General features: G+C 45.1%; 1 protein-coding gene across 6 annotated transcripts in view; it reads right to left on the bottom strand.

The window, feature by feature from the left end:
• The window catches only part of DACH2 (dachshund family transcription factor 2), a 673780-nt gene that overhangs the window by 59032 nt on the left and 598984 nt on the right, over positions 1–15764 (bottom strand). Inside the window, exon 9 of one of the 6 annotated variants that reach the window (XM_075940749.2) lies at positions 682–3390. The exons of the other annotated variants lie outside the window; for them this stretch is intronic. Coding sequence (XP_075796864.2) covers positions 3095–3390 — 296 coding nt within the window. The 3' untranslated portion in view covers positions 682–3094. Of the gene's footprint in view, positions 1–681; positions 3391–15764 lie in introns of those variants that run through there. 6 annotated transcript variants of the gene reach the window in all.

Here is a 15764-nt window from a genome sequence, read left to right as displayed (position 1 = left end):
TGTGTAAGAGGACTCAAATAGTACTCATTATAAAAAAATACTTTGATATAAATGAGGTATTTGAAAATAATTTCTTTTCCTTATATCTTGATAAATACTTTTCATTCTCAAATCAGCCATTCATTCAGTTCAGATCTGTAAATAGATAATTTCTCTTCTACATGTGTGTACATGCAAACTTCACAAGTGCAATTTGGGAGATAGTTTTAAAAATTTGATTCAAATGTCAGAGCAGCTTCAGTGAAACTGGCACAGTCCAACTGTATGTGGCTCATGGTGTGAGGGAAGGACATAATGTCAATTAATTAACAGAAATTGGCAAATGTTTTTGGTGAATTGTTTAACACTGATTAATTACTTAAACTTTTCTTTCAATCCATTTTTTCATATTAAAGCCCCCTAAGATAATGGATAAGTAAAGGGGGGGGGGGAAACTGTATTTGAAGATAAGCATCAAAGGAAGAAGTCAGAGGGTAGGAGAAGATAAGTTTTGGAAACTCTGGACTTTTCCATGCTCCCCAAGTTTTGATATGGAAACCAACAAAACCTAGTTCATGGTTACATTTTAACTTCTTCAGTAATGTTTTGGTTATTTCAACTATTTTAAAAAAATATTAATATAAAAAGTATTAATTAAGCCTTAAAACAGAAGCAGTAGGTAAACAGTAGGGATAAATTATTTTTAATAAACCAAAACATCTGGACAACAACTTTCAAATATCAAATTAATTAAGTTTAATTATTATAAGGAGTTTGTTTTAAATATACCTAAAATACATGAACTTCCCTGAAGCATACTGCAATATGCACAAGAACATCCTGAAAACACAGGCTTCTACAGTAAGTGAAACAATGACAAACACTCTCAATTATATTGACACTAAAACTCTAATTCAACATGCTTGGTCCAGCATTATTGAAGTCTATGTAAGGTTTAAGATTCATTTCAGTGGGAAGAGGATGGGACCTTGACTCTTAGAGTACGTCTACAGAGCATGCTTATTTCGAAATACACTGTTTTGGATTTTTTTTCCAAAATAGCTTATTTTGAAATAGCGCATTTATACACAAAAATGCACCGAAATATCGCTTAGCTATTTCAAAATAGAGCATCCACACTGATTGGACGCTAACTTGTATTTAAAGCCACCCAGAACCACTTCAGGCAGGGCATCAGGATGCAGGCTATCTGAGACTCGTGCTGTACAGCCATTTCTCAGGTTCTTCTCCTGCTTGCTTACCTCTCTAAGGAACAACAAAGCATTTTCTCTGACTGCTGTGGTTCTCCTTGCAGACACTTCAGCTTGCCAACTGGAGCCGGAGCTGCCTCTGGACACACTACGGCCCCATCTGCCGTGCTGCAGTTCCTGCAGCATTTTCTGTAGGCTGCCCTTCCGGCGCTGCAGGAACACTACACCCAGCTCATTGAGGAGACCCTCACCATCTTTCTGGAGGCACAGCTCTTCCAGCTGCACCCCACCATGCACTGCTGCTTCTGGTGACTAGACACCAGTTCCAGAACTTTGATGAGGGAGGAGACCTTTCAAAAGCTGTGTGCCTGTCTCACCCCTGCCCTCACACAACAGGACAGACACATGCACCCCGCAATCCTCCTGGATAAGCGAGTCACCATTGCTGTCTGGAAGCTCACCACGCCAGACAGCTACCAATCTGTTGGCAACCAGTTCAGCATCAGGAGGTCGACCATTGGAGCCCTCGTCATGAAGGTATAGTGCTCTCGGGCTATTGTTCCAGGAGGGGGTGGTGAAATGCCGGAATGGGGAACCCTAGGAAAAGAGGGGGTTGGTATGGTGTTGGGAAGAGGTGCTCCCTTCCCAGGTTTTTCAGACCTGCCCTCAAACAGCCCTTTTGGGGATGGGCTATGTATAGGGTGGCTTTGGGTGTGGTTGGCAGGGGAAAGTGGGGGTGGGCTTGGAGACCTCCCAAGGGCTCTGGAACCCCTCTGATTCTCTCTCTTTGTTTTCTTTTCTGTCTCCTTCTGCAGCTGCTGAGGGGCATCAACACTGTCCTGCTGTGCAGGGTCATCTACCTCAGTGACGTGGACCCCATTGTTACCAGCTTTGCTGCCATGGGCTTCCCCAACCACAGGGGACTATTGATGGCACCCACATCCCCATCCAGGCCCCCGACCACTGGGCATCTGTCTACCTTAACCAGAAGGGCTACTTCTCCATGGTCCTGCAGGCCCTTGTTGACCACCATGGTCAGGTTACCGACATCTACGTCAGGTGGTTGGGGAAGGTGCATGATGCCCGTGTGTTCAGAAACTCCAGCATCTTCCAGAAACAGGAAGCCAGCACTTTCTTCCCTGACTACACCATCAGGGTCAGGGACGTGGAAATGCCACTCTTCATCATGGGGGACACAGCCTACACTCTCATGTCATGGCTCACGAAACCCTACACTGAACACCATGACCCCAGCAAGGAATGCTGTAATGCTAGGCTCAGCAGGACCCGCATGTTAGTGGAAGGTGCCTTTGGGCATCTCAAGGGGAGGTTCAGATACCTCCTGACCCAGCTGGATATAGGGGAGTGGAACATCCCTACAGAGTGGTAGCTGCATGTTGCGTGCTCCACAACATATGTGCATTCCTCCCTGGGTGGGGAGCAGGAGCAGGCCAGGTCAGCACGGCCTCTGAACAGCGCACACATCTGCCATCTAGCAGGCTGATCAGGTGGGGGTGTGCATCCGGGAAGTTCAGAAGGAGAGTTTCTCACAAGGACTCTAGTGACACTCTCCCCAAAAGCACTCTCTGCCTTTCCACCCTCACCCTTCCCTTCTCCCCCTTCCCTGCAGGGACAATAAAACTGAAATTGTTTTTTGGAAACAATCAACTGTGTGTGGTTTTTATTTGGGGTCAAAATAACTGGGGAGGCACTGGAGAAAGAAACTAGGAGAGGAGAATGGGGGGGAGAGGATGAGAACCTTCAAGGGTGGAGGAGATACTCAGGGCTGGGAGTGGGATTGGTGCCTGGCTCAGCTGGTTCCACCGCCTTGTGTGCAGAGACCTAGGTGACCACAGGGAGAGGAGAGGCTAGGGGGAGCAGAAGAACATGAAGCTGGAACAGGGTCAGGCATAAGAGGTGAGGCAGGAGCAGCAGCAGGAGCAGGAGTTGGTTCCAGGTGGGCGAGGAGACTGAATGGTCACACACATGGTGCAGCCGTGCTGCAGCAACTCTCTCCATATCTCTTTGCGCAATTGTATGTCCTCCTGGAGCCTCTGGTCCAGCATCTCTTGCAGGGTCCGGAGCATGGAGATGTCCTCCCGCAGCAGCTCCTCCTGCATTCTCCGGTGACTGCGGCTTCCTTGGTTTTGGGTGACTGTCCGGGGCAGTTTCGCCTGGACCTCTCTTGCATCTAGTTTGGCTGTGGAGAATAAAGATAGACGGTTCATCATCCCTATTTCTGAACCCTTGCCCTCATCTGTGAGCCGAGACTGAGAGCTCTTGGATCAGATAAAGGTGATATACTGGGAGCAAGGCCATCTGTGGCCTGGACAGCGGGCCCTTTCCTACAGAGGCCCAGATGTCCCGAAGGAGCAGAGTTCCCCCCCCCCACATATCCCGGGGACAAGCAGACATGGGAAGTTGCCAGCCACATTGGGATCCTGAGGGTGGGGCCTTGGGCCTGCTGGGCTTGCCTCAGTGCCGCACATACGTCAGGTCCAGCAGTGGTGGCATCCTAAGGGGAGAGGACTTGTGTCCCTGGCCATTGAGGAAGAAGGGGTAAGGATGTAGGTGGGGAGGGCTGTGTGAGTGGCAGATGCTCCTACACCTGGCAGCACTTTCTCCAGGAGCAGGTGCTTCCTCAAGCATGCAGGCATGCCCATGCACTGTGTGAGGCACCCCTGAGTGTGTGAGTATGTGGCCATGTCCCCAGCCTTCTTCTAGTGGTGGCTTGTGGTGGCTTGTGGTGGGAGGGTGTCCCACCCGGATGTCAGAAGTGTGGTTGGCCTCTCCAGATCCTGTAAGAGCCCAGAAGTGCTGTAGTGTAGCCTCTACGGACTGTGTGGCCCAGACTGGTGCTGCACATGTATTCATGTGCACAGACTGCAGCGCAATCCCCAGGCCAAGAAGGCCGAGTGAGGAGCGTGCCCCAGCCCCTCGCCGCCCTCCATCTCCACCCTGTATGTGTCATGTGCCTAAGATCACACACCTGATGAACCTTCTCCAGCCTCGGAGGATGCCTGGGACACATCCAAGCCATGAAGTACTTGCTCCCGTGTCACCGAGGTCATGGTGCTGGCTGCATCGGGGTCCTCCTCCTCCTCTGCATGACAGGCTTTGGTCCCTTGGTGGGCAACGACAGGTGTCTCCAGCCCTGAGTCGACCACCAGGAGTGGGGAAGGGCCTGCACTGCCCCCCCAGGATGAGGTCCAGGTCAAGGTAATAGGTGCAGGAGTGGGCTGCATTCTCTCACCGTGGAATAGGCCTGGCAGCGCTCCTGCACTTTCATCTGGACCTATTCCTGATGGGTCCAGATATAGTCCTTTGTGGTCAGGCTATCGGTCATGCAGCTGTAGATATTGGCATTGTGCCGCCTGGTGCACAGATCCTGGAGATTTTCCTCCTCGCTCTACACCCCAATGAGGTCCAGGATCTCCACCCCAGATCAGGACGGCACATGCCTCTTGTGGCACCTGGCAGGTTCCTGGGCGCCATCAGACTGCTCTCTGGGAGTGGAGGAGGGCTTTTGGGGGGCTCTAGGGTCACTCATGATGGCCCTTGGAGTGGTTGTGGCAGCAACAGTGTGGCTGGAGGTCGTGAGGGCCAGCTCCCTGCCATAAACCCTTTCCCCTGGGAGTGCAGCTTTAAGGGCTGCTGGGGAAGAGGAACTATAGAGTTCTGATGAGTGTGGACAGAGTAGCCAGCAGCACATATGTGGGATTTCCTGGAGTCCCCTTATTTCGAAATAACTCCAGCTGCCATGTCTACATACGCCCTATTTCGAAATAGCTATTTTGAAATGGGCATTATTCCTCATGGAATGAGGTTTACAGATTTTGGAGTAAACGAATTGCTGTGTAAACTCTTGCATTATTTTGAAATAATGGCCATTATTTCGAAATAACTGTGCTGTGTAGATGCACCCTTAGTAAAATCTTCTTGCAAAAGCTAGAAAGGACAGCCTTTTCTGTTGAGGAATATAATCATAATTTAGTATTGACCTGTGATAACAACCAGACCACTTAAGATTTCAAATGATAAATGCTTGTGTCACAAATACAATTTGGGCATATTGCTCCTATTAAACATCTGTATCAAATATTTTAGGAAGTGTCTTTTTTAAGCCAATAAACTAAAATGATAAGTTTTAACTGCATCCAGCAAGGTATACTTATTTAAAAATACATGTGAAATTCACTTTCACAAAAGCAGCAGTGTCATGAGAAAACTTAAGCTTTAAGTTTTGTAAACGTTGCATTTTCAATATTAGAGTGTCAGTTTTCATTCACTCTCTGACAAGATTGTCAATCAAACAGCAATCTAGTTTTGTAAGACTTTAACCAAAGATCAGAGCAATGATACTGCTGAGTTCACATTATCTTCCCACCGATAACAACTTGAACACTTTCAGAGTGCTGCATCAATATTACTTTTGCACCATTCTTTCCAAGTAAATAAAACACTACAAAGTTTGGCAGTTCTTCTAGGTTCCATTTTCAGCTCTGACAGAAACTGACACCCCAACACACTCCCTCCCCACAATTGCTAGCTGTGAATAGTAAGACTTGCAGTCAGTTAAACTAATGTCAATTAAAAAGAAAATGAAGCAAGCTCTCTGCCTTCTTCTTGAAATATACTGAATGTCTTTTATTCAATAACAATACTTAGGCAATAAAAAGATAGGAGAGAAAAATGTGGTATATCATCATTTTGCTTCTGACTTTAGCCCAATGGCAAATGAAAGGCATCCAAAATCAATTTCAAGAAGCTAATAAATTCAGTCTGTCAAACCAGTGAAAATATAACTTTTGCAACCTCATCATCAAGCTGATTTGTAAGCAAAGTTGGGCCCAGTTCTTGAACATTATGTCACCTACATGTATAGTTTCTAGCAGGTAATATACCATTTTCACACAGTTGATATTCAGAGGCTAAACATGTTTATATCTTCTTTCCCCAAAGATATGTCCTGGTAATATCATAATAAAAAACTGAATGTTCTATATATAGGAAATAATCACACTGATCACTATCAGTTATTTCTTCAATAGAAAAGAAAGATGAAGCCTCATGTCTGAAACAAAATGACTGAGTGTTCTGCACAAAATCTACGTGGTCTTCAAAACACACTGTTTAATGGCAACTGGGTTTTTGTTTTCTTTTTTAACTAGGAAAAGCTCAACCGTCTCAAATAATAGATAGCACTTTCTAAAGAGGAAATTAATAGAGGTTATATTATGATTTAAGCAGAAATTGTCCTGTAAAATTCTGAGTATACTAAATTCCCAGATGTATGGATTCTGATCTTAGTGACACAGGAGTAAACCTGGAGGAATTCCATTTATTTAATACAGTTATTTCAGATTTATGTGAGTGCATGTAAGAATACGATTTATCCCACAGACTGCAGTATGCATTGTAGGTACTTTTCACCTCTCTTCTATGTAGCACATTCCAGAAACAAATCCTAAATCCACATAGCTACCCAAAGAATCCAGAAGGCTGTTATTGGTAACAGTATTTACCATTAAAATAAGAAGAATAATTCTTAAAAGTGATAAAGATTAAAAATGTACCTGTGACTTTTTTTTCTTTTTGGCTATTCTATACATAGATGGATAGTCAAATGGGACTAAGCCCAACCAATCAGGATCCAACAATGTACCAAGGCTGATGTCCCAAAGGTGTACCATTTACCACCTTGAACTAGTGAGGCTAGAACTTTTCCACCCTGGGAGGCTGCAGTATATTTGGCTGCCACTGGAGGTCTTTTCATCATAGGCTGCAGGTGCAGAAAGACGAAATAAAGATTTTGGTAAGGCTACTTCATTTTCTCCTCATAGAAGGGAAATATGAGCCAGCTTAGATATGCACTCTGTAGCCTCCATTACAGAGGTTGAAAGCAAGAGACAAAAAAGGAAAGAGAGCAGAAAAAGGGACCTGTATTCAGGTGTTGTGCAGTGATTTCTGATATGCACGTTACCTCTGCTATCGTTTTTCTGACCCAGCTACAAGCAGGGATAATAAAAGATGAACAACACTCATGTAAATGATTATGGAGAATCATCTGCATTTACACCTTTTCTCCTGTTTCAAGTATATATGTACACATGTATGTTTGCATAGGTTTCTGATCCTGGAAACATTTGTGCACACAAAGACTGATTTTAAGCCTGTGTGAGATAGATTTGGTGTGTGGGGGCAGATTCTCAGGCTGTGAGAGAGAAAAGAGAATGTCTAAGCAGATGGGTTTTGGGCTATAGGGAGCTGAGAGGACATGGAGGCTGTGTCTAGACTGGCCAGTTTTTTCCGGAAAATCAGCTGCTTTTCTGGAAAAACTTGCCAGCTGTCTACACTGGCTGCTTGAATTTCCGCAAAAGCACTGACAATCTCATGTAAGATTGTCAGTGTTCTTGAGGAAATACTGTGCTGCTCCCGTTCGGGCAAAAGTCCCTTTTGCGCAAAAGGGCCAGTGTAGACAGCTCAGATTTACTTTGCGCAAGAAAGCCCCAATTGCGAAAATGGCGATCGGGGCTTTTTTGTGCAAAAGCATGCCTAGATTGGCCACGGACACTTTTCAGCAAAAAGTGCTTTTGCGGAAAAGCGTCCGTGCCAATCTAGATGCTCTTTTCCGAAAATGTTTTTAACGGAAAACTTTTCCGTTAAAAGCATTTCCGGAAAATCATGCCAGTCTAGACGTAGCTGGAGAGTTTCTGAGATAGAAGGGGAAGGGATTGGTTTGGCAAGGTTAAACACTGGGGCTGTGTCTACATTGGCATCCCTTTCCAGAAAAGGGATGCTAATGAGACCAGTCGGAATTGCAAATTCCGCGGGGGATTTAAATATCCCCCGCGGCATTTGCATGAACACAGCAGCCGCTTTTTTCTGGCTCGGGGTTTTGCCAGAGAAAAGCGCCAGTCTAGACGGGATCTTGTGAAAAATAAGCCCTTTTCCGCAAGATCCCTTATTCCTACTTTCAATAAGGGATCTTCCGGAAAAGGGCTTATTTTCCACAAGATCCCGTCTAGACTGGCGTTCTTCTCCGGCAAAACCCTGAGCCGGAAAAAAGCGGCAGCTGTGTTCATGCAAATACCGCGGGGGATATTTAAATCCCCCGCGGAATTTGCAATTCCGACTGGTCTCATTAGCATCCCTTTTCCAGAAAGGGGTGCCAATGTAGACACAGCCTGGGAGAAGTGAAGATCAATGAGAGGTAGCCTGTGGGAGTTTACAGAAGATGGACATTATTGGGTACAATGATATTTGAAGGGGAGAAACGGACTACCTGAAAAAGAGGATTTGCATACACAGTGATAAATATTGTTTTTTGCTGTTTTTTCTGTAAAAGTGTCCTGCTTTTTTCCATTCTGGACCATGGTACTTGAAATAGTACTACTGCATGCCCGGGCTTGAAGCAGTAATAACAAACACCAAACACATTGTTTCCATCAGCAGCAGCCAACTATAAAAATCATTCCAACACTCCTGATTCTGGAAGAAGGAAAAGCAGCAAAAGGATGACCTTACAGTTCCATTTCCTCATCAGCTCTTCTTATCCATCAGCAAAACATCCCCTTCACTGAATCACCAGATCTCAGCTCTTAACATTGAGAACATGATGTATCTGGTGTCTGTCCTTAGTGATTACAGACAAGGATTACATTTTAAAACGTTTTATGCTTGTTCTTTACAATCACCATATCAGATCTATTTTACCATGTTAATTCTCCAGGATTCCACTGAGCAACAGAGAATGAGGGGCATTACAAAGGACAAGTGACTGAAATCTGAACAAGTGAATGCTGAAGACAGTTATTTGTTAACATCTATGCATCTCAAACCCCTTATAAACAAGTGAGAGAATAGCCTTCTTTGTTGAAGTTTGAAATACTATGCCCCTTCCACTGAACATGGAGAACTCTCCTGTGTCAGTTCTCCACTCTTTGAAATGCAAGGAATCCTTTAGCAAAAGCAGGGAATTCAAAATCCAAGAATTGATATTCCTGACATATTTGCTGTTAAAAACACGGGGAAAAAAACCATTTCAATTCTTCTTTAGTGGCAAATTAGGGCAGAAATGCTTTCTGGTTTATGCTTTTGTAAGTCATATATAAAACAATAAAATGTTTGTGTTAATGCATAATGGATTCACACTGACTTTCTGGACGGTGCTTCCATGTTTGTGCCTTTATTTCCCAAGGATCCACTGCTTGGATGAATAAGTGCATTGCCTGAACTGTATGTAATAGAAAATGAAAAATCCGATCACGCAATGGCATGTGGCCAGGATTTGATCAGCTATGTGAATGAACAAGAGTTTCAAATATAACCCTTCCTTTTGATAAAGAAAAGCAAAAGCTACACTGCTAAACACATGCACTACTTAGCAACAAAGGCCAGGGTAGAAGCAAATCTGGCCCTAGCTTTTGTGGCTGTAGAGATGCCCCTAGCAGTTAGAAGCTATGCAGCTTTAATGTGCAAGGATAGGAGCTGGATTTTGGGAACACAGAGATGGTCTGTTGGCATGAAACTCTGATATATTAGGGCCTCATGTACATTACAGATCCCTCTCTTTCTTTCACTACACTCCCCATAGTATTCCTTAGCTCCACAAACCCCACGTGGTGTGAAGCATCATACAACCTGGTACTCATGTTGGCTGCATCTAGACTGGAAAGTTTTTCCGCAAAAGCAATTGCTTTTGCGCAATAACTTGACATCTGTCTACACTGGCTACTTGATTTTGCGCAAATGCACTGACGTTTTACTGTCCGAAATCAGTGCTTCTTGCACAAATGCTTTGATGTTCCTGTTCGGGCAAAAGCCCTTTTCTGGAAATGTTTTTGCGCAAGAGGGCCAGTGTAGACAGCTAAAAACAGTTTTGCGCAAAAAAGCCCCGATCGCGAAAATGGTGATCGGGGCTTTCTTGCTCAAAACCATGTCTAGATTGGCATGGACGCTTTTCCGCAAAAAGTGCTTTTGCGGAAAAGCGTCCGTGCCAATCTAGATGCTCTTTTCCGCAAATGCTTTTAACGGAAAAACTTTTCCGTTAAAAGCATTTGCAGAACATCATGCCAGTCTAGACGTAGCCGTTGTGTGCTGCAGACAAGAACTCAGAACTAAACACAGAGTAAACTGGAGCATGGGTTGTTCACAACCAGATAACATTTTTAAAGATGATAAACTTTGCCTAAACTAGATATTAACATATTTGTGGGTAGCAGGTATAATACGCAGGGGAAGGCATTGTCTTCCCAAACTGCCAGCCTGGCCCTACCCAGACTCTGCACCCTCCTGTAGGCATACTGGTGTTGGAGTGTTGATGCCCCTGAGTGCCTGCCCTCCCTGCGCTCCGGGACTGGGGAGGCTAGGGCCGTGCACCACCCTTCCTTCCCATGCTCTGAGGCTGGGGTGGCTGGGGCCATGTGATGCCTGCCCTCCAGGTGCACAGGGAGCATACGGCTCTTACAGTCAATGTTGTGTGCAATCAGCATGCACCTCATTTCACGTGCTCTTGTATTATGGGAATATCTCTTTAATAATACTGAGAAGAAAAAAAACTACATGGATGGAACTTGCAAGGTCAGAAGGCCCCAGAGCTCAGGCTTCAGTCCAAGCCTAAATGTTTATGCCACAATTAAATGGCCCCTTACCTTGAGTTAGCTGGCACAAGGTCAGCGGTGGGTATTTAACTGCAGTGTAGACATATCCATTGGGTACTTAAACTCTGAGGTGAATGCACACTGACCGTATAAAATTTAGACACAAAACAGACATTTTATTGTTTTTCAAATAATTTTTATAAACCATCTTGTTCCGTTATACTGTTCAGATTTTTTGAACTATTAGTTGACAGATTTTTAGATTTACTTATGCTAATAGCCCTGTAATTCCTTTAGATTTACATATTTACAATTAATTATTATTGTTTAGAAAATATAAGGTGAAGTAGCTAAACTTTACTGAATTTGCTTGAGTCTGTGACTCAAATGCTGTGCTGGAAAGGGTTACCTTAAATTCATCTCTTGGTGAAAGATTGGTGATAAATTCAATGCAAGACATTTATAAAGATATTTTATCATAAGCTTTGGAAGACTAATGATATATTACTATGTTAATGTAATAAGCTTAATTATATCCAGGCCTAACTCTTCACTTAGTTTTGATGTTATCTTTATTATTTATTCTTTGGAGGAGAATATTAAACACAATAAAGTTTGCAAATTTCCACTAACAAACAAGAAAAGTTCATTGGAAGTACTGAATTTTATTAATTAGAAAGTGAACATACTAGATAGAACATATTAGAAAAAAAGCTACAGGCACAAAAACCTCACTGTGTTCATATATTTGACAATAGTTTATTTCCAATTATTTTTGACATTTGGGAAGAAAGAGTTACTCACCTTGTGCAGTAACGGTGCTTCTTCGAGATGTGTCCCCGTGGGTGCTCCACTCTAGGTGCTGGTGCATCCTCGCGCCGGTGACTGGAGATCTTTCTAGCTGTTTCCACCGTGCCACACATGCGCCAGAGCACCCCTGTGTCATTGGAATCTGTTAGGCGCACGTGCGGTGCAGCTCCTCTGTTCCTTCTGTACCCGTCAGAACTAAGGGCTCCGAGCCAGGGAAGGAGGGAGGGTAGTGGAGCACCCATGGGGATACATCTCGAAGAAGCACCGTTACTGCACAAGGTGAGTAACCTTTCTTCTCCTTTGAGAGGTCCCCATGGGTGCTCCACTCTGGGTGACTACACAGCAGTTGTTGATCCGAGGAGGTGGGTTTGGAGCCCCGTGCTAGTCATTGTGGACTGTACTGCCTGTCCTACTGCCATGGAAGATGCAATTGAGGAAGAGAGAACATAATGTTGTGCAAAAGTATGGTCCGAGGACCAGGTTGTGGTGTTACAGATATCCTGTAGAGGGACATTGCTGAGGAAAGCAGTAGTAGAGGACATCTCCCTGGTGCAATGTGCTGTAATCGTTTCAGGTAAGTCTTTGTTGCAGAGTACAAAACATGTCGGATGCACGAAGAGATCCATTTAGAAATCCTCTGAGACTAGACCGCCTGTCCTTTGGATCGTTCCTCATAGGACAAAATGTCTTGGGGATTGTTGCCAGGGTTTGGTGCAGTCAAGATAAAAAGCAAGTGCCCTGCAAACATCCAGAGTGTGCCAAGCTGCTTGAACTGGATTGGCATGAGGCTTAGGAAAAAATGCAGGTAAGTGTATAGGTTCATTGACATGAAAGGGAGAAAGGACTTTGGGGAGGAATTTAGGGTGTGGTTGAAGTATCACCCTAACTTTTGTGAATACTGTATAAGGGGGATCAGCCATCAGTGAGGCGAGTTCACTCACCCTTCTACTGGAGGTTATTGCCACGAGGAATGAGACTTTCATTGATAAATGAGACCAGGAGCAGGTTGCCAGTGGTTCAAAAGGTGGCTTTGTCAGACTCTTGAGAATATGGGTGAGGTCCCAGAAAGTGGTGGTCGGACTGGTGGAAAGGTATTCTGTATCCCCTTAAGGAATCTTTTCGTCGTTGGGTCAGCGAGAAATGAGACCCCATGACCTGTATGATGAAATGCTGCAATGGCAGCTGCATGTACTTTGATAGTAGTAAGAGCTAGGCCTGACTGTTTCAGGTGTAACAAGTAGTCCAATAAGACGGGGAGGGGTGCGTGCACAGGGGATGTTATGTGGGAACTCTTGAACCAAAGCACAAATCTGTTCCATTTGTAGAGATACATTCTCCTAGTGGACTGTCTCCTACTATTGATCAGTATATGTTTCACTGGTTCTGAACAGGCATTTTCGGCATCTTGAAGCCATGAAGGAGCCAGGCATGAAGATGTAGCTTGTGGAATTCCAGGTGGAGATCCCTCCTGTAGTTCTGCGATAGGAGGTCGTGATGAAGTGGGAAGGTATATGGATCTGGTAGCGTCATCTTGCAGAGGTAAGGATACCATGTCTGCCTGGGCCACACTGGTGCCACAAGTATGGCTCGCGCACGATCTATTCTGATCTTGTTGAGCACCTTGTGAAGGAGAGGAAAGGGCGAAAAGGCATATAGAAGGGGACCATGCCATGTGATCGAAAAGGCGTCGCTGAGGGAGTGCTTCCCTAGAGCTGCTCTTGAACAGTAGAGGTGGCACTTTCTGTTTCCTTTGGTGGCAAAGAGGTCTATATCCGGTTGCCCCACTGATGAAAAACTAGTGCAAGCGTGTTCCTGTTCATCTCCCACTTGTGTTGATCATGGAACGTGCGGCTTAGGGTGTCTGCTGTGACATTGAGCACTCCAGATAGGTATGAAGCTATGGGGGTAACTGGTGTGTAAGGCACCAATTCCATAATCTGATGGCTTCCGTGCAAAGGGAGTTGGATCGCGCCCCTTCCTGTCGGTTGATATAGTACATGCAGGTGGTATTGACTGTCATTATGGAATGGACTTGTGAGTTATGTAGGATTGGAAATGTTGGCATGCATACCTGACCGGGTCGCAACTCGAGAAGGTTGATATGTAAGGTTTGTTCCATAAAGGACCATTTGCCTTGAGCTGTGATGGTGCCTAGGTGTACTCCCTAACCCACGAGTGACACATCTGTCACAATAGTGAGTGTGGAGAAGATCGATGGAACAGTACACCTTCCAACATATTCCAGGGGTTTGTCCACCATTGTAGTGAGTTTAGAATTTGAGGTGGTATAGTTAGTCGTTTGGAGAGAGAATCTCTGGAGGGCTTGTAAGTCGTGGCTAACCATGACTGAAGGCCTCTCATATGAGGTCTGGTGAGCTTGACCACATATGTCATGGAAGCCATATGCCCTAGAATCTTGAGACAGTTGTGTACCGTCATGGTAGGAGCTAGTTGTGCACTCCTGATAAGATCGTGCATGGTTTTGAATCTGTGTTCAGGTAGAGTGGCCCTTGCTGCCATGGTATCGATGAGTGACCTATGAATTCCAACTTCTGTGCGGGATGTAATGTGGACTTTGAGAGATTTATGTGGAAGCCGAGATTGGTGAGGGAGGTTATGGTAATATCGATCATGTCTTGGGTCTCATGGAAGGACGATCCTTTTATCAGGCAGTCATCCAGGTCTGGAAAAATGATGACTCCTTGATGATGTAGTGAGGCCATTACGACTGCCAAGGTTTTTGAAAAAACTCTGGGGGCGGTTGAAAGGCCAAACGGGAGCACTCTGTACTGGTAGTGTCGGGTGCCCACCTTGAATCGTAGAAAACGTCTGTGCGCCGGGTCGATGGTGATATGAAAGTAGGCATCTTGAAGGTCGAGAGCCAAAAGCCAATCTCCTTGATCTAGAGCAGGGATGATGGATGCTATAGTAACCATTTTGAAACGGTGGTAAGCGACGTACTTGTTGAGTCTCCTCAAGTCTAATATGGGATGCCACCCTCCGTTCTTCTTCTGCGTTAGGAAGTAAGTTGAATAGAAACCCCGACCGTGGAATTCTGTTGGTACTTGCTCCACAGCCACCAATTGTAGTAGGTGTGAAACTTCCTTATGGAGGAGGGTTTCATGAGACAGGGTAGGGGGATGGGTGGAGGGCATAGAGGTGAAAGGGATGACGTAACCCTGTTGGATCAGTTATAGGACCCATCTGTCCGATGTTATTTGAGTCCATTGACGGTAAAAAACCTGGAGCGGGTGATGAAACTGAGGAGGCTCGGGTATGTGTGTTACTGGAGTCGGTATCCAGATCTCGACATATCTTTCAAATTTGTTGTTTCATTGCAGGTGGGTGGGTTGTTGCCGAGCATTGCTGTTGCTGTCGTTGCAGTCTAAGATGTTGTGGTCTGTCTCTGCCTGAAATCGTACCGAGGTTGCTGGCAGAAAGGCTCCCTAGGTCTCTGGTAAGTTGAGAATCTTGTTCTCTTCGTGGGGGGGTAGTGTACATCCCCAATGTCCTGAGTGTCGTCAGTGAGTCTTTCATAGAATGTAACACCTCGTCTGTCTTGGCAGCAAAGAGGTTAGTTTTATCAAAAGGTCTTCAACCTTTTGCTGTAAATCTCTGGGGACTCCGGAAGCCTGTAGCCATGATATTCTGTGTAATACGATGGCTGATGCGGTCACACGGGCTGCGGTATCTGCTACCTCCATTGCAGATTGCAAGGCAGTATGCGAGACTGCGTGACCTTCGTGCATTATAGTAAGGAGTGTTGACCGTTTATGTTCAGGTAACTGTTGTGCCAAGTCCTGGAGTTTGGAATAATTTGCGTGATCATAATCTGCAAGCATTGCTGTGTAATTTGCTGCTTGAAGGAGCAAGGTAGCCGAGGAATAGACCTTATGGCCCATAACGTCTATTCTCTTGTGATCTCTATGCTATGGTGTCATCTTTAGGTTAGGTTGTCTTCCTTTGTGACCCACTAGGGAATTAGGTGGTGGATGGGTGAAAAGGAAATCTGCAATCTTTGGTGCAATAAAATACTTGCGGTTAGCCTTCTTGTTGGTGGGGGAAATAGACGCGGGAGTCTGCCAAATATTCTCAGCTGGCCTCATCCATAGGGACTGCCAGTCAAGAAGTAGTAGATGGTTCCAGTGTACGTAGGAGCTTA

Source organism: Pelodiscus sinensis, chromosome 13 (assembly GCF_052426305.1).
Source record: "Pelodiscus sinensis isolate ZL-2025 chromosome 13, ASM5242630v1, whole genome shotgun sequence".
NCBI classification, from domain to species: Eukaryota; Metazoa; Chordata; order Testudines; family Trionychidae; genus Pelodiscus; species Pelodiscus sinensis.
This window is presented reverse-complemented; position numbering and strand designations above follow the sequence as displayed.